Below are 17,872 nucleotides of genomic sequence, written 5' to 3' on the forward strand. Positions count from 1 at the left end.
TAAATTGACAGGAGTGTGGTTCTTTATTGATGTTATTAGTGCCCCATGGGCCAATTACCATTCAGTATTCACATAAAGCACAGACATATTTATACAGCAAACTCACAATAACTTTAACACTGACTGCTTTTAAACACAAACATACACAGATGAAGGACACAGGACATTTTTGGGAGAAATGTTGTGGTGTGGTTTGTTATAGTTCTACAACAGGAAGCCCGGAGCAACTTTGCCTTGTGCAGAAGAGGAGGCAGTGATGGGATTCCCAAGGCCTTAAGCATAACTATGCATACGAATGGCACCAGATGGCCTGCCAGCAGAACCCTACAATATCCGATGGAGATGCCATGTAGCAAGTCTGTTTAACTGCAGCCGCTTCCCATGAAACCCTAAAATATGAGCTCTAGGTTCCGGGTTAATAAGGAGGAGGCGAGTCCTTATGTACAAGATCTCTCGGCGCTAGGAAACCCTTGTCAGTTCCTCCTCGCTGAGACTGGGCAGTGGGTCCCTCCAGAAGAAAAAGTGGCTGAATTCTGGGGAAAGCAGGGCTGAGGCGGAGCGACATGTAGTCGGGGGAAACATGACATTGACCAGTTCACTTAATGCAGAGTACCTGGGGGGGGGGATAGGGAGAGACAGAGGAGGTTACTTGGAGGGGGAGGCACGTCGAGAATAAAGGGACATGGTAGAAAGTGGTTATACATTCTATTATCATTAGTCCCCCTATTTAAAGGGGAACTCTGGCTTCCGAACAAAGATTTATACATACAATACCCCTAATATCCCTATCAGTGTAATCTGTTCCTTCAAAAAGTCGGAATAAATACCATTTTATATGCTGAAATCCAACTGCAAAACAGTTCTTCTCTTTCTGCATCATTTGAAATCCTGGCAGGGGAGGAGGGACTAAAACATTGATGTTACAAATTGTAACAACTTCTCTGCAGCTTACAGACAGCATGCAGGAACTACATAACCCACAATGCATTGCACCGTGATGTTCCTTTCTTTATTGACATCACGCATGCAGGGAATTGTGGGATTTATTATGCTGTGTAACAAAATTCACCAAACAAGAAGCTGTGTAAAATAATCAGCGAATTTATCTAGGTGTGTTTTATTTTACTCCATTTGATCCCGTTATTTGATGTCGTGTAACTTACATTATGGGCATGAATTTCAGCTGTGTTCTTTCTCCCTATTCTTAACCAATATTAGTTGCCCTTTAATTCCCTCACCCTTCAGTCATCCTCTTTCAGATCTAAATTACATTGGCCCACTAGGCCAATCAGAATTGAACAGGCAGAGTTTGTATGTCATTAACACATGCCCACGTTTCCTCTGTGACTTGCCAGCCATAGCCGGTGGGCAGGTACATGTGTTACAGATATCGATTACATAATAATAAATGGGGGGCATCAGGGGGATTTAGGAGAAGTGTGTCTAGTTCATAGACTGCCATAGACAGTCACTATTTATTGGGCTGGGGGGGCTGTTTGGGCCTCTGGGTACTTGGAATGCCAGGACCCAGGCCCAGACTGGCAATCTGTGGGTTCAGGCAAATGCCAGAGGGGCTGCTGTAAGATGCCATAGACAGTCACTATTTATTGGGCTGGGGGGGGGGGCTGTTTGGGCCTCTGGGTACTTGGAATGCCAGGACCCAGGCCCAGACTGGCAATCTGTGGGTTCAGGCAAATGCCAGAGGGGCTGCTGTAAGGTGCCATAGACACTCACTATTTATTGGGCTGGGGGGGGGCTGTTTGGGCCTCTGGGTACTTGGAATGCCAGGACCCAGGCCCAGACTGGCAATCTGTGGGTTCAGGCAAATGCCAGAGGGGCTGCTGTAAGATGCCATAGACAGTCACTATTTATTGGGCTGGGGGGGGGGCTGTTTGGGCCTCTGGGTACTTGGAATGCCAGGACCCAGGCCCAGACTGGCAATCTGTGGGTTCAGGCAAATGCCAGAGGGGCTACTGTAAGGTGCCATAGACACTCACTATTTATTGGGCTGGGGGGGCTGTTTGGGCCTCTGGGTACTTGGAATGCCAGGACCCAGGCCCAGACTGGCAATCTGTGGGTTCAGGCAAATGCCAGAGGGGCTGCTGTAAGGTGCCATAGACAGTCACTATTTATTGGGCTGGGGGGGCTGTTTGGGCCTCTGGGTACTTGGAATGCCAGGACCCAGGCCCAGACTGGCAATCTGTGGGTTCAGGCAAATGCCAGAGGGGCTGCTGTAAGGTGCCATAGACAGTCACTATTTATTGGGCTGGGGGGGCTGTTTGGGCCTCTGGGTACTTGGAATGCCAGGACCCAGGCCCAGACTGGCAATCTGTGGGTTCAGGCAAATGCCAGAGGGGCTGCTGTAAGGTGCCATAGACAGTCACTATTTATTGGGCTGGGGGGGCTGTTTGGGCCTCTGGGTACTTGGAATGCCAGGACCCAGGCCCAGACTGGCAATCTGTGGGTTCAGGCAAATGCCAGAGGGGCTGCTGTAAGATGCCATAGACACTCACTATTTAGCAGTCTAGTAGGGGGCTGTTTGGGTCGTTAGCAGCTGCCTTGGAGCCCAGGTTAACCAGATAGACCGACTTACGAGGATTTGAAGCAGGGATTCAGTTCCTGAGTTAATGCTCCCTTTGTGTTCACAGTAAAGATTCGAGATTCGGGAACTCCCACTTCTTTATAGGCCAAGACGTCCTGTGGGGATTGGATGAGGAGAATGTATATAAAGATGAAAAATAGTGCAGGTATACAGGTCAGGGAAGCCTCTAGCAACATCGTAATACCCTAATATCCGCCCCCCCTATTATGGGGATTATAACACAATAGGAGCAATATGGTGGGTGACAAGGAAACATGGCCGGCCAGCCTGAGACAATGGCAGCTTAGCCAAAGCTGAAACAGTCATACGTAAGTCATAGCCCTTAGTATACTGGTATGACTCTAGTACTTACATTGGGTCTGTTCCCAAAAGCAGCATGAAAGGGCTGGGGGTCCGGGAAGAGCTGGCAGATATCTGACAGGCATGAAATCTTGAAGCGCTCGGGTGCTTTTTCTATAACTTCCCTGTGGGAGAGAAGCAGAGCGGCCATGATGCACAAACCAAGGATAGGGGACATAAGGGAAGCAGGGAGGAGGATGGAGAGGAGACCATAGCACTTAAAGGGGTGATTCATCTTCAGGTTAAAGGGGTAGTTAACTTGCCATCTTCTCCTTGCAGCTTTCAAATGGGGGTCACTGACCCCGGCAACCAGAAAACTATTGTTGGGTGAGGCTACAGTTATATTGTTATTGTTACTTTTCATAACTTATTTTTATATTTAGGTCCTTGTTTAATTATATATCTGTCTCTCATTTAAACCACTCCCTGGTTGCTAAGGTAATTTGTACCTTAGCAACCAGATGCTGCTGAAACAAAAATTAAAATACTTACAAAGCTACAAATAATACAAAATGAAGACCAATTGCAAACTTTCTCAGAATAGCACTCTCTGTATCATACTAAAAGTATGAACTCAAAAAGCAAACAACCCCTTTTTACTATGTCAGAGAATGGCCTATTCTGAGCTACTTTTCAACTGGTTTTCATTTTTCTTCATTTTTTATAGTTTTTTAAGTTATTTGCCTTCCTCTTCTGACTCTTTCCAGCTTTCAAATGACCCCAGCAGTCAAAAAACTATTGCTCTATGAGGCCACTATTGTTTTTAGTGTTAGTTTTTATTACTTATTTTTCTATTTAGTCCCTGCTCTATTCATATTCCTCTCACCACTGGCTGGTTGCTAGGTTAAACTGGACCCTAGCAACTAGATAGCTGCTGAAATTCCAAATTGGAGAACTGCTGAAAAAAAATCCAAATAATTAAAAAAAAAACCCAATAATTTAAAATGAAGACCAACTGCAAATTGAGAAAAAGAAAGAGTAAGTGGAGCAAATGGGAATATAGAGTTCCTTGCTGGCTTTACCTGTGCAGGGCAACAAAGAGACTGCTGGGGGAAAGCAGGAGGGGTCCTGGGGGTAGTGTGCAGCCCCCCTCATTCACCCCACAGAGGTAACTCTTTGTGAGTTCGGCCAGACCCACCGAGCGTGCAGAACAGTACAGGAAGTTATAGCCATTCCTAGGGGAGACAAGAAACATGTCCCTTACAAGTTATTTCAAGAAAACAATTAAAAATGTTATGTTGCTGTGCGGGTGTGAAACAAGGGTCGCCCAACATGTCTGCAAACCAAATAGAATCACCGGGTAAAGCCACAAAAGCTTTCCATTAGTTTGGCCACCAGAGGTCACTATTTCATTGAACTCTACAGAACAGGCCCTGCTCCATCAGTGTATAATGCTATCTCTCTGCACAGGCTAAAGTGCTTGCCTCCATTCATAGTCCTGTTGGTGTAGTCATAGCCTCATGTGTCTTGTCACCAGTACCTGGGGCTTCTGGCAAAGGGATTATTACACAATAGGAGGGCTATGGGAGATGATAAGGAAAACTGCAGACGGCCAACCCCAAAGACAATGGAATAATAATGGAATGGAATAATAAAAACATGGATGGAAAACATGGATACATTGTTCCCTGATGTTTCTAAGTGTCAAAGAAGATATAAGTGATGCTGAATGCCCCAGGATGGGACTCCCATAGTGTGAGACACATGTAACATGTCCTACAGTGGCGACACTCACGTGTGGATGGCATGATACAGTCGAACTATTCCGGGCTGCGTCCAGTCCTTCCCAAGCTGTGGCAAAATGTGACCAAGAGCATCTGACCTGAGGGGGGAAGTAAAATCTGTCATTTTGGGAGAGGGGGGGGGTCAGGGAAAAAGAAGAAGGGAGAACTGTATGTGGAATTGTAGAATGAGCTTTAGACAATAGACATTTTTTAAAGGGATAGTGAGCTTAAAGTAGTCGTTTTGGGATCAAGTGTCCAAATAAAATGTATAATGCCTCCCACATGGTAAGGTTCCATCTGAACTAGGGTCTAACCAGGTAAGTGAGGGACTGTAAGGATCAAACAGAAGAAACCTCTGCCTGCTGCTCCCAAGGGGTTTTGATGGGGACACCCCTGTTTTATTGGGGTTTCACCACCACTTCAGGGAGACCTCTACCAACTGCTTGAAGTTTGCAAGTTTGGATTTCCAAGGGCAGGTGGGGTGGCCAATAGGCATCTCCCAACCCTTAACTTGCATATAATTTGAACGCAGACATCATTCAAAGAGGCAGGAGGTGTAATTGGCAATAGGGACCTGTCCTTACTGTTTGCCCTATGCCAAGGGGTGCGCTCTAAGGGCCATACTCTTGCACCCCATGCCTAATTTAATTTCTACATTTACTGATGGGTTTTTGGGGCTATGTATTTCCTTATCAAGCTTGGGGGGGGGCAAGACATGGCTTTCTCTGTACTACCCTGCAGCTATCCCAGTACATAAGCCTGCAGCCCCACAGGTTACACAAGAACGGACTCCGCTGGCTGTTTCCCCTTTATTTAAACCAGGAGCCACATGTGCGGATTTGCCGACTGGAAGTCATTAGCGCTACAGCTTAAGGCAAGATCACAGTATGGAATTCCCGCTGCTAAAGGACCTCAGTCGATCCCATGCTCCCAACCTAATATGGTCTGCTCTAACATGCCTAGGTAATTGCCCTTTGCCTATTACAAGCCCTGTGTTTACATTACTGTAGAACCTGACAGCGGGGCAGGATGGAAATATGTATTAAAGAAAGGATTGCGTGGAAGGAGGCAAGAGAATGAATTCCCACCGTGGGTTCAAACACGGAATCCTACGTAGGTACATGGCATTGATTGATCAGCAGGATGCAGGGTGAAAATTGTCATTTAAATACCGATGTAAAAATTGTTCCAATTAGGGTTTGCTTTGCTTTGGCTGAGCACAAAAGTCACTAATAACAAAAACAAAGAAACATAAGCATAATGGCTAACTGATTGGGTATTTTATTCTTTTGAAAGTACACGTTCAAGAGCTCTTACAGCTGGTCATAGCAAGGGAGCTGCCATTGTTGGTTCTATTCTATTGCAAACAGTGGCAGAAAGCAGTACAGGTATCGGACCCCTTATCCGGAATCCCATTATCCAGAAAGTATAATTACCCCTTATTGGGGGCAGAACAGTCCTATTGGGTTTATTTAATGGTTAAATGATTCCCTTTTCTCTGTAATAATAAAACAGTACCTGTACTTGATCCCAACTAAGATATAATTACCCCTTATTGGGGGCAGAACAGCCCTATTGGGTTTATTTAATGGTTAAATGATTCCCTTTTCTCTGTAATAATAAAACAGTACCTGTGCTTGATCCCAACTAAGATATAATTACCCCTTATTGGGGCAGAACAGTCCTATTGGGTTTATTTAATGGTTAAATGATTCCCTTTTCTCTGTAATAATAAAACAGTACCTGTACTTGATCCCAACTAAGATATAATTACCCCTTATTGGGGCAGAACAGCCCTATTGGGTTTATTTAATGGTTAAATGATTCCCTTTTCTCTGTAATAATAAAACAGTACCTGTACTTGATCCCAACTAAGATATAATTAATCCTTATTGGAGCCAAAACAATCCTTTTGGGTTTAATTACTGTTTATATAATTTTTAGTAGACTTAAGGTAGGAGATCCAAATTACAGAAAGAGCCCTTATCCGGACAACCCCAGGTCCTGAGCATTCTGGATAATGGATCCCATACCTGTACTGTGAGTGACAGAGCAATTATTGAGTGTACTGATGCTCTTTGTTCTTCTGAGTATTTGCCCCACTGCAATGGTGCTCACCCCCAAGTCTGTCTTTTGAATCGTATGCCGGAGCACCTACTGACTACTGACCCACCGCCACCCCGAATGTGCCAGTAATTCCAGGGTTTCCCACTGGGGCTGCATCAAAAGGCACAGCAGAATTGCACCTAAAGTGCGTGTTGGATATGATACAGTCTTCACTGCAACTTGTGTTCAATACGCCAAAGCGACAGACACATTTTGGCTCATTTTATACCACCACAGATGCCTAATCCACCTCAATGGCTGCCCTGATGAGCAGGAAACTGGAATCAGCCACTCATTTCCCTGGTCTCTTATGGTAACACATAATAAACTGATGGGAAACAATGGTGTACGAGATAAATTGCACCCATTTTATTCCACTTTTGTATGTTGCCTCGACGGGCAGCTTCCATTCCCCCAGTAGTGATGCACTTTGCACCTTGTGCCATATTTTTATTCCAGCTGGAGGTGCCAATCCCACTGGCACAAGTGCTTCATGGATAGGCCCAAGGGCTGAAAACATTCACATAGGTTGTTGCAGGCCTAGTACCCCATTAGCTTTCAAACAGCAAATAGGTAAATGGTACCTGCTGATTGGTTGCTATGGTTTAGTTGAGTTGGGGCAAACTGTGCCTATTAATGTTCCTTAGTTCCAGATTTGAAGAAGGATATTTTAGGGATTATCCTTAACTCATTACTATACAATTAGCCAGCCAACGCCATGGTGGATTAGAAGATTTGCCAAGAGAGATATCAGGGTGAAAGCAGTGGAATGTGAATGAAATCTTTCACTACAAATTTGATATCTGCCACTTTTCACCTTGATGTCATCCCATTAATAAGCTCCACATTGGTCCATTTGGGGGCAACTGGAGACCAAGGAGGTGGGAAAGAGGCACGAAACCAAGAAGACTGATGTTACTTTAAGATACAAGAGAGCTATGGACTGAGAAGGGGTCCAGGTTAACGTGGATACAGATAGGGGTGCTTCTGACCTTGTCACTGTACCATCAATGTCACTGATGATGATCCGATCTTCACTATCCCACAGGTAGATCTGCGCCCGGCTACGACACGTCCCTTGGAACTTTGTGCAGACACTGAACACCACATCGTTGGCTCCATTGTGTAGGTTTAAACGTTTCTGTAGGAAAAAGAATAAAATAAGTCTAATTCCCCTATTTTTTGGTAAGCAAACACACCCCCCTCCTAAAAAGAAATTGGTTTGAACAGGAACCCACAAACACACCCAGCTAATGGAACATTGATCATTTCCCCATTTTATCCATCATTTCATTTATTATATTTTATATTTTCTTTTTATTCATTGGACAAAAGTCTCCCTCCCTTACTATTTGTTCAGATGTCAAACGCAGGGACCTCTGATACGTTAAAGGTTGTACTGGGGCCGCCACTGGTGCCTCTCTGACATCCCCATCCTCCTTTAATCTGGAAATAAGACACAGAAACCAGGCAGTTATTGATAGGTTGTAGAAAATGACTCTACTTTACTGCACAAATGCAAATTTGGGTTGAAACCCCTAATATATTTACAAATATGAGTGGTGAGAAGAGTTATGGAAGAACCACCAAGGTTCCACAAGCACCATAAGGAGGCCCTGATAAAGACGAAAGATAGAAACTATACAATACAAAGTCTCACCCATTGGAACTGGCCTCCTCCTTCTGCTCCTCACATTCTGGAGGTTTGGTGACCGGCTGGATGGAGAGAGTGGGGAGAGATGGCGTGAGTAAGGGATAAGAGGGGGAGCTGGGTAGCGTGTAAAGGAAAATAAAGAGAAGGTACCCAACATGTGGCTGCCCAGCTGTTGTTGAACTTGGCTAGTGGCTACTGAAGCTCAGGAACAGCTGGAGATCAGAGGATAAGAGAAGTACAAGGAAACTGGGGGAACAGCTGACAAGATTGTGAGCAGGTGTTTGATAGGGTCGTTGGGTGGGGAGAGCATTCTGGGAGCATTTGATATGCATGAGAGCAATTGAACAAAACAAAGAATGGATGGAATGTAAAAATTATGGAAATACCAAAGTTCAATGAAGAGTTCATTGACAGCGCTAAGTATACCCTGCCTTCCCATCATCCCTTCCATGCATATCATACCGGACCAATGTCCCTTTTGCGCCAGGAAAACCACCAGCCTCGATTTCTGGGCATCTTCTGCTGTGTGAGCTGATTAATTACCTCCTGAAAGGGCAAACAGTAAACATATTGCATTTGAGGGGGAAAGAGAGAGAGCGGAGTTGAGTTGCTTTGAGGCTAAAAGCAATGTTACCTGTGGGAGCTGTCGGTTAAACACCTGCATACACAAAATGATTGGGGCTGCCGTTGCCCAGTTATAGTATCTGCAAAAAGAGAGGGGAAACTGGGCTGAAAAATGGGGTGATTGATGGAGGCATGGAAGGAATTGATTATGGAGGGAAGACACTCAAGGAGAGAACAAACAGGAAAATTTGAAAGAATATTAGATTCCTACTTGTTTTGTATCCTCAACACCAGCCTTGGATCTTCCATGATTGAGGGGTTTTGGCAGAATTCAGAGTAGGAGATTTGATGCTTCTGGAACCAGTCTGGATGGGGTAAGAGTGAATCAAAGGAGAAAATGGTGTGCAGTGAGTGTTATATAATTATAGATAATAATGCATTTGGCCAAAGAGAATTTAAGTCTGTATTATACTCTACTATTGTGATATACCCCCAGCGCCCTTACATATATAAAGTCTACCTTCTCCATACTCACCCTCTGGGATTTCCCAGCTTTGTGCCAGACCTCCACACAGTGAGAGAGCTATACAGGCCTCTTGGGGTTCCCCTAGTGCTTCTGGGTCCTCAACGTGTTTATCTTTGTTTCCATTGTTTTGAACAGGTGGTGGCAATGGGTAAGGGTCACTAAACAAAAAAAATATTGATTCTATCAGCATCACAGAAATGGTTTATAATTTATCTCTGCATTCATACACTAACCTGTTTGGGAAGTACAGAGAGACTTCCTGAGAAGCTGGAGACAAGGCAGTATCTGGAGCCAGAGCTGGGGGCCCATTGGAGAGGTCTAAGGGGAGGAGACAATTATTAATAAAGATTAAGAGAAACCTCTAGAAAGAAGCAGGTGACCCTTTGTATGGATGAAGAACAGTTAAACATACAAAACAAAGGCTGGCCAAGTGTGATGTGGGAATCATCAACATTCTAGTTCCTAAGGATAAAGAAATAGTAAGTTGTAGCAGTTCTACAAGACCAGGTTGACACTATGAAACTAAACATGATATTTTGTACAGGAGTAGAACAGTGTACAAGGCAAAGAGGCTGGCCAAGTATGATGGAAATCGTCAACAATCTAGACCCTGCAGGACAAAGAAATCATTCTAGTAGTTCTACAATACCAGGTTGAGAGACACAATGAGAAAAGGTGTGATTGGAAGATGAAGAACAGCAAATACAAGAGGACACTGACCCTCCTTATGGTTCTCTAGGACACTGAGATGAGGTTCTCCTTCTCTTATCTCCGTCACCACAGGAGAGATGTCTTTGTTGTCCAGTTCACTGCAAGGAAGTTGAGGGGCCTCTCTGCTGGTGGGGCTTGGAGGAGCAGACTGGGTTTTCTGGTGTCCCAGATCAGGCCAGCTAACCTTAAGAGAGAGTTGACGGAGAACTGATATTTGCTTTGACTCATACTAGACCGGTCTCCAGATTCGAAATCCACAAAATGTGCTGTTATTGTATTTTTCCCATCTCACCTGTGGCAGTCTTCCCCAGTCCCACTCCATGCATTGCTCAGAAGAGGAAGAATTAAGGGGTCTCATTTCCAGCTCAGAGTCACTTTTTGGCGATGGTGATCGGCTGCTGAGTTACAGAGTATGAATTACCACAAGAACACATTTTCTAAACCAGAAATGTATGCATTATCCCATCATGGTAGGGTCAGGGGCACCAATTGCTTCTTGTCATTACCTCCTGTGCTCGTCTTCAGAGTCTGGAAAGGAACCCTTGGATAGTTCATGAGAGATGTCTTCTGGCACATCCGCAAAGGAGAAATATATGGAATCACTGGTATGGAAGGAAAAAGACCATTTGCGACTTTACTACTATGTTTAGACATACAAATATGTGCGTTAGCATAAATACACATTAAAAGTCGACTTGCTAATGGCTAAAACATAACAGGGTAGTTCCTTACGACCCTATTTCATAAGGATAAGGAATTCAGAAGGAAAATCAGGATGAGGTTGTAATTTGTTTGCTTTGGGTGCCAGTGTTCCTGAACCAAGGTCTGGACTAGCAAATGCCAAAAGAGCTGTTGTAAGATGCCTTAGATGGTCACTAGAGACTGTTTGGGCCTCTGTGTAGTTAAAATGCCAGGACTACTTTTGAATCCTAGTCCAGGCCTGCTGGTTTTCCAGTTGCTATGCCCCCGGTATTGTTTGTACATGAAGCTCAGTGATTAAGCTCTTGTCCCTCACCAAGCAGGCAGTGTAGATTCATCATCAACGTCTCCTTCTGATTCATCCTCTTTCCTTTTCATCTTTCTTTTCACCCAGCGCTGTCTCCTTGTGGGGGTGTCACAATCAGGTGTTGTGTGAACGGACTTGGGGGTCTTGGGGGTCAGTGATGTTTCATTCTTCCCTAGAAGGGGTGTTGAGGGCTGATGAACTGTTGGTAAGGTGATGGAGATAGAGGGGGCTTCTGTGCTCTACAAAAGATATAGATGGAAATGTGATCATCAAACTTTACTTTTCCCCATAATAGTAGTTCAGTTTCTTCCTCTCAGATTTCCTTTCTCACCTCAATTCTGTCCACTTCTTGGACAAAAAAGCCTTCTCCATTTTCTCCAAGTCTCATCTGCAGATCCACGGGCTCCCCATTCACCTCAATATCCACCTGCAGAGAGGAACGAATGGTTATAGTGATAGACTCGTCCAACTAGACCAACCTACATAGAAAGGAGACTTATCCTCACCTAGTGGCTCCATTATCTACTTATTTGTTATACCTGTCCTCTGACCCATCAACAAGTAGATAAATAACCTGATGGGAACCTGTAAGATTAATGCTACTGAGTGATCTCCTGTCTTACGGACTAATTCCCAGAATGTCCTATAGACAGAGCCACCCTGTTTTACAGACGGATCCCCACCATATTATGGAATAATTCTTCCTGTCTTACTACCGACTGATACCCCCTCTTATGGACTGGACTGATACCCCCTCTTATGGACTGGACTGTTACAGCCCTTGTGTAACTGATACCCATGTTCCATTGGCCATGGACTAATACCCCATGTCTTCTGGACTGATCCCTTGTTATATGGACGAATCCCCCCCACCTCATATCTTATAGACTGAGCCACCCTATCTTACAGACTGATCCCCCATCTTATGAATTGATACCCCCACTTATGGACTGGACTAATACCCCCGCTGTTTTATTGACTGGACTGATACCCCCCACTGGTTTTTTGCAGACTGGTGTGATACCCCCTGTGTGACTAACTTTCACCCCTTGTGTTACTGTACCACGGTGCCACTGACCAGCATTACTCCTGACCCCAGGGTTGCTATGTGGCAATGTATAAAGCTTGCACCTCTAGGGTGCAGAAAATAACCCAAAGAGCCCAGTCCCAGTTTATTAATGGCTTGTGGTATCACATGCTATAGGTTGTATAGGCAATACTAGACTGCAATCTAGAGAGTAGACATCTTGCATACTTACCGCAATCTCTGCAGAGTGCAGTACTCCAAGTTTCCCAAAGCGCACATGGAACGGTGAGGAGCGGAAAGAGCCATCTGGCTGTCTGACCACCACAACATCAATAGCGCCAGAAAGTGTGGCTGGATTCACCCCGCTATACAGCTCCCGTACACGACCCAGCACAGAGCCAGCCAGCTGCCCAACGTAATTCATTCTCTAAGGACTGCAAGAAAGAGAGAAGCTATCAATATGGCCAATATATCCAACAGGTGGCGCTGTACTTGTGGGCTCTATGGAAGGAAGCTGCCACTGGCACCAGGTGAAAACTGGTACTGCAAGTCACATATTGATCTACAAATCTTAATAACACCAAGCAATTCCCAAGAACAGTGGAGCTAGACATGTGCCAGAAAAGTTACTGTACTCCCTGGAATTCATTAATGGGACCTGGCCAAGCAGATCTTTATGTTTCATACCAGCTTTTGTTGACCTGGAACAAACCATGAATCTACTACACTACTCATTGCATCAGATGGTTGCTTCCATTATTTTAACTGCATTAGACCAGTGTAAGCTATCTACAGAATGGTTGCTATGAGATACAAGACTAAGGCAAAGGCTGTCCTTGCTTGTGTATGATCCCCAGACCTAGGCAGTGTTGGACTGGCCCACTAGGATTCCAAGAAATCTCCCGGTGGGTCTAAGATTTAGTGGGCCCTCCTGCTCCTAACCTGTTGGCCTGTTTCATGGTCATTTCCTATTTCTGAATGGGAACAAAGAGGAGATATAGATGGAAGGATAGATGCTAGCATGTGAATAAAAGAGACTTGGAGAACTAAGTGGTTGAGTGAGGAAAGGAGCAAAAATAGTTTGGAGAGTGGGCCCAGGGTCTAAGGCAGTGATCCCCAACCAGTGGCTCAGGGGCAACATGTTGCTCCCCAACCCCTTGGATGTTGCTCTCAGTGCCCCCAAACCAGGGAGTTATTTTTGAATTCCTGACTTGGGGGCAAGTTTTGGTTGAATAAAAACAAGATTTCCTACCAAAAAAAGCCCCTTGTAAGCTGATAGGGTGCATAGAGGCTGCCTAATAGCCAATCACAGCCCTTATTTGGCTCCTCCATGAACTTTTATGGTGCTTGTGTTTCTCCCCAAGTATTTTTACATTTGACTCTGGCTCACGAGTAAGAAAGGTTGGGGACCCCTGGCCTAAGGTTTTCTGGTGAGCCCTTAGGGTCCCAGTCCGACACTGGACCTAGTTGAGGATACATAGGAACCATGGCTGCTTCTAAAGTTTTTATATATATTATATATATTCCAGACCTGACCCGCAGCCATTCCCATTCCCAACGGCTACATGTGTCCGGCTGCCGGCACTCTGGGAACAGGAAGCCGATTAGTAAAACCGTGTTTAGAAAATGAAAGCGGAGGGAAAAGGAAGATTTATATGTTTTCCCTTTTTAGCTCATGGTTTCAAATATTTCATTTAAATGGGTGTGATTTAGTGAAATGGCTCCCAGCCCAGTTGTGCTGTCTGTTACAATCAAGGTCCAAAATCAGTCAAAAGCCAAGGTGGTGCCCTACCGACTGCCGAGTACAAACACTGGCACATACACCGTATTTATCTTCATTTGTAGGGACCAATGAATCAATAACAAAGCTGTCAACTCTCCGGTATTGGTCAGGGGGGGTCACACGTATTAATTACCACTGGTGGGGGGCAGAGAATGGGGGCATAGTCTGGAGGGACAGGCCATGGTCTGGGCATAATGGGGCGTGGCCAAAAATCTACTGGATTCTTATGAGGGCAGGGCAATGTATATGCAATACAGTTAGAAAGAGAATAAAGTAGAGGTGGCCAAATGAGTGGATCTGGGCAGGGTCGGACTGGGCCACCGGGACACTGGGAAAAATCCCGGTGGGCCCCGGCGGCCCAGACCCAACCCTTGCGGCGCTCCCCTTGCCCGACCGTTCCTGCCTTGACGTTTTAAATTTACGCGCTTGAGGGAGGACGCTGGGTGAGGGGCCCTGCGGGGGGTTAGGGGGCTCCTGCGGGGGGTTAGGGGGCCCCTGTGGGGGGCTTAGGAGACGCGACCATCGGGGGCACCTGCAGGGCCCAGGGGTGGGAACCCCGGTGGGCCCTTCACCCCCCATTCCGACCTTGGATCTGGGCCCAGTTTGGCCACCTACATGCTGGTCCAAGTCAGCCTACTCCAGTCATTGGCTCTAGGGCCAACAATTGGATCATCCAAGCAGACACACTGGGGGTCATTTATACAATTTGCGCAGCCCAGAATTATACACACAGTGAATATATTTGCCCTGCCCATGTTTATATTTATAAAGCTGGACAAGTCCGGGGCATTTAATGAGCAAATATAATTTCAAATTTATTTTTGCAGTGCAGATGTCCCCAAAAGCTTTTTTAAATACAGGTGTGGGATCTGTTATCCGGAAACCCGTTATCCAGAAAGCTCTGAATTACGGAAAGCCTGTCTCCCACAGACTCCATTTTAATCAAATAATTCAGTTTTTTAAAACTGATTTCCCTTTTCTCTGTAATAATAAAACAGCACCTTGTAATTAATCCCAACTAAGATATAATTACCCCTTATTGGGGGCAGAACAGCCCTATTGGGTTTAATTAATTTTTTTATTGTTTTTTTAGTAGACTTAAGGTATGAAGATCCAAATTATGGAAAGACCCCTTATCTGGAATACCCTTGGTCCCGAGCATTCTGGATAACGGGGCCTATACCTGTACAACATAGTCGCAGCCAGCTGAAGGTGGAAGGATGAATACAACAATTTGATTGGTTGCCATAGGTTACTGCCCATGGGCAAATTTGCCCAGTGTTGATAAATGGCCCCCATTGTGTATATCTGTGCTATGAAACAACTAGTTTTTCTTTTCTTGTGATGTTACCATTTCATATTTTTTTTTTATATGGGCATGGTATTGGGGGGGTGACTATAAAGTGGGCGTGAACAAATTTTCAGCCTCTTTATAGAAGGTATATGAGTAGTCATCCCAAGTGAATACTGTACATGGGTTATTCTGGAAAGTGAACTCTGATCTATAATATAAGTCTTTTAAAAATGAATCATGAAACCCAAATTCTTTTATTAATAAATTCATCCATAACTGTTAAAAATGGATTTAAAAATCTGAGCTGTCAATCATATATTGCCTGCCCCACCTCTATGCCTGCGGCATAGAGGCGGGGCAGGCAATATATGATTGACAGCTCAGATTTTTAATTACAATTACTTTAGCTTTCCATTCAGCATTTAGATACCACCTAGATGGGTGAAACAAAGCTTGCCTTAATAACAGTGTAAACAAAATGGCTCTGACCTGCTTGCTGTGACTGTAAATTCCAAGACTGAAGGAAAAATAAATGTAATCATTTATACAGTGTAAGTAAAGTTTCTTTTGCTCTACTAACATGATACAAACGGATTTGGAATTATCTATTATGGTGACAGGTCCCCTTTAATAAACAGATACCTAGCCAGCAGCCACAGATCAAACATGGCTGTCAACGCAGCAGTCAAGCAGCAGTTTCTGCCAACATTCAAGTATTTAGAAATTATGCTGCTTGAGCTTCTTGATTGGAAATTGTTTAAACCTGTGCCAGCATTCCCTAGGTATGCTGGGAACCCTTGACTGCCCCTCTTGCAAAGGGTTCTGGGTAATCGCGTGCAGCTAAGCAATCAGTCAGGGACGGCAGAAAGTTGGCGCGTCCGTATTCTGCTGCACTTGGTGCACAGATGTTTAGGGGATGTATTAACATCAGGCAGGCAACAGGTTGGCAAGGAAGCGTGCACTTTATTCCATATTGTCTGCCCGGCCCCCCCTTGTGCGGCTTTACTTCTTAGCAAGCAAAAAATGTAACAGTAGTCAACTATCCTCAGCCTGCATCCTTCAAACCCCACAATCCCCTGCACACGTGATGTCAATAAGGAAAGGAACATCACAGTGCAATGCATTGTGGGTTATTTAGTTCCTGCATGCTGTCTGTAAGCTGTGGAGACGTTGTTACAATTTGTAACATCAGTGTTTTAGTCCCTCCTCCCCTGCCAGGATTACAAATGATGCAGAAAGAGAAGAACTGTTTTGCAGCTGGATTTCAGCATATAAAAATGATATCTATTTGTATTTTTCAAAGGAACATATTACAGTGATAGGTATAATAGGGCAGGGGTCCCCAATCAACAGGCCGCGGACTGTGCTGAACTGGGCCACCTGGTCTCCCATTGATTATTTTTTTTAGTGAGCTGTATTATATTTTATAATGTAATAATATCAATAAAAAATATAAAATAAATATAATAATACATTATATATATAATAATTAACTTATATACTATGCACTAGTTGTGCCCCCCCCCCCCCCCAACCCCGGTCCTTGGAAAAATTGTCTTGCTTAAAACCGGTCCGTGGTGCAGAAAAGGTTGGGGACCTCTGTATTAGGGGTTTTTGTGGTGTGTGGGGCTATTTAACAAGTTTTGGAGTTCTGTATTAAATAATGTAATACAGAAATATCACCCTCTGCCGGATAGTCCTGGCATTAACCACCAGGGGGTGCTGCAAGCTTGGAAATTCCCCATAACCAGCCTGTGTGCTTAGTGAGATTCTCCCAGCTAGAGGGCCCCTGCAAGCCATTGTAATAATGAAAGCACAGGCCAGAGTCAGATTACTGAGTACTTCAAAGGGCCCAACAGGAAGAGAGTATAATTCAGAGCAGGGCTGTCCAACTTAAAGTACAGGGGTCAGATGTGGCCCTCCGAGTTATGTTATGGCCCCCGCCTGTGGGCTACATAGACTGCTGTGTATGGCATCCTCAGTTTAAATGAATATGAGTTACCTGACCCACTGCATGAAAAGCATTGGGCAGCAGGATGGTAAAAATCAGGGATGTGGGGACCTTAATCACTAATATTATTGCTAAACTACATTTCCCATCTTTCTTAGCTGCCTCCTACGTACCTGCCAATGGACAAAGCATCACCCAGGTTGGCTTAAAAAACTAAAAGTGCAGGGAATTCCCTTGAGTTTAAATGTGGGTTTATGTGCAAGCTTGCTATGATTAAAGCGCACCCCTGCATTTACTTGCACTACAATTCCCAGCATGCCTAGTCAGGCAGCATACACTGTATATACCCTACAGGGAGGAGAGGGTAGGCCTCTAGGCTGCACGACAGGAGTGTGGATATCCTGTATGGTTCCTGCCCTGCCCCATGGAGAATCCCTGGCTGTGATGGCTCCATTATCTAATCTCACCCCCAGCCACACTCACGCCCTGCCTTACTGACCTCCACCCGTAGATTCCTGAAATTCCTCCATTCCATTGTTCCTTCCCTTTTCCCCTGCCTGAGCCTGCCCAGCTCATTCCCCAAGC

General features: G+C 44.9%; 1 protein-coding gene across 5 annotated transcripts in view; it reads right to left on the reverse strand.

The window, feature by feature from the left end:
* The window catches only part of lpin3 (lipin 3), a 21,801-nt gene continuing 3,929 nt past the window's right edge, over positions 1-17,872 (reverse strand). For 3 of the 5 annotated variants that reach the window (XM_012952852.3, XM_004918545.4, XM_004918544.4), the window contains exons 2-20: positions 12,492-12,693; positions 11,564-11,659; positions 11,242-11,471; positions 10,733-10,828; positions 10,519-10,624; positions 10,236-10,410; positions 9,749-9,833; positions 9,525-9,673; positions 9,261-9,354; positions 9,060-9,129; positions 8,888-8,971; positions 8,432-8,487; positions 8,121-8,217; positions 7,764-7,912; positions 4,677-4,763; positions 3,964-4,116; positions 2,955-3,066; positions 2,594-2,697; positions 1-613 (exon numbers count right to left, since the gene is read on the reverse strand). In XM_012952852.3, the coding sequence (XP_012808306.2) occupies positions 460-613; positions 2,594-2,697; positions 2,955-3,066; positions 3,964-4,116; positions 4,677-4,763; positions 7,764-7,912; positions 8,121-8,217; positions 8,432-8,487; positions 8,888-8,971; positions 9,060-9,129; positions 9,261-9,354; positions 9,525-9,673; positions 9,749-9,833; positions 10,236-10,410; positions 10,519-10,624; positions 10,733-10,828; positions 11,242-11,471; positions 11,564-11,659; positions 12,492-12,683 (2,289 nt within the window). In that variant the 5' untranslated portion in view covers positions 12,684-12,693 and the 3' untranslated portion in view covers positions 1-459. The remainder of the gene's footprint in view (positions 614-2,593; positions 2,698-2,954; positions 3,067-3,963; positions 4,117-4,676; positions 4,764-7,763; positions 7,913-8,120; positions 8,218-8,431; positions 8,488-8,887; positions 8,972-9,059; positions 9,130-9,260; positions 9,355-9,524; positions 9,674-9,748; positions 9,834-10,235; positions 10,411-10,518; positions 10,625-10,732; positions 10,829-11,241; positions 11,472-11,563; positions 11,660-12,491; positions 12,694-17,872) is intronic. The other 2 variants (XM_002932866.5, XM_031894438.1) reach the window with 2 other exon arrangements.

Source organism: Xenopus tropicalis, chromosome 10, assembly GCF_000004195.4.
Source record: "Xenopus tropicalis strain Nigerian chromosome 10, UCB_Xtro_10.0, whole genome shotgun sequence".
Lineage (NCBI taxonomy): Eukaryota > Metazoa > Chordata > Amphibia > Anura > Pipidae > Xenopus > Xenopus tropicalis.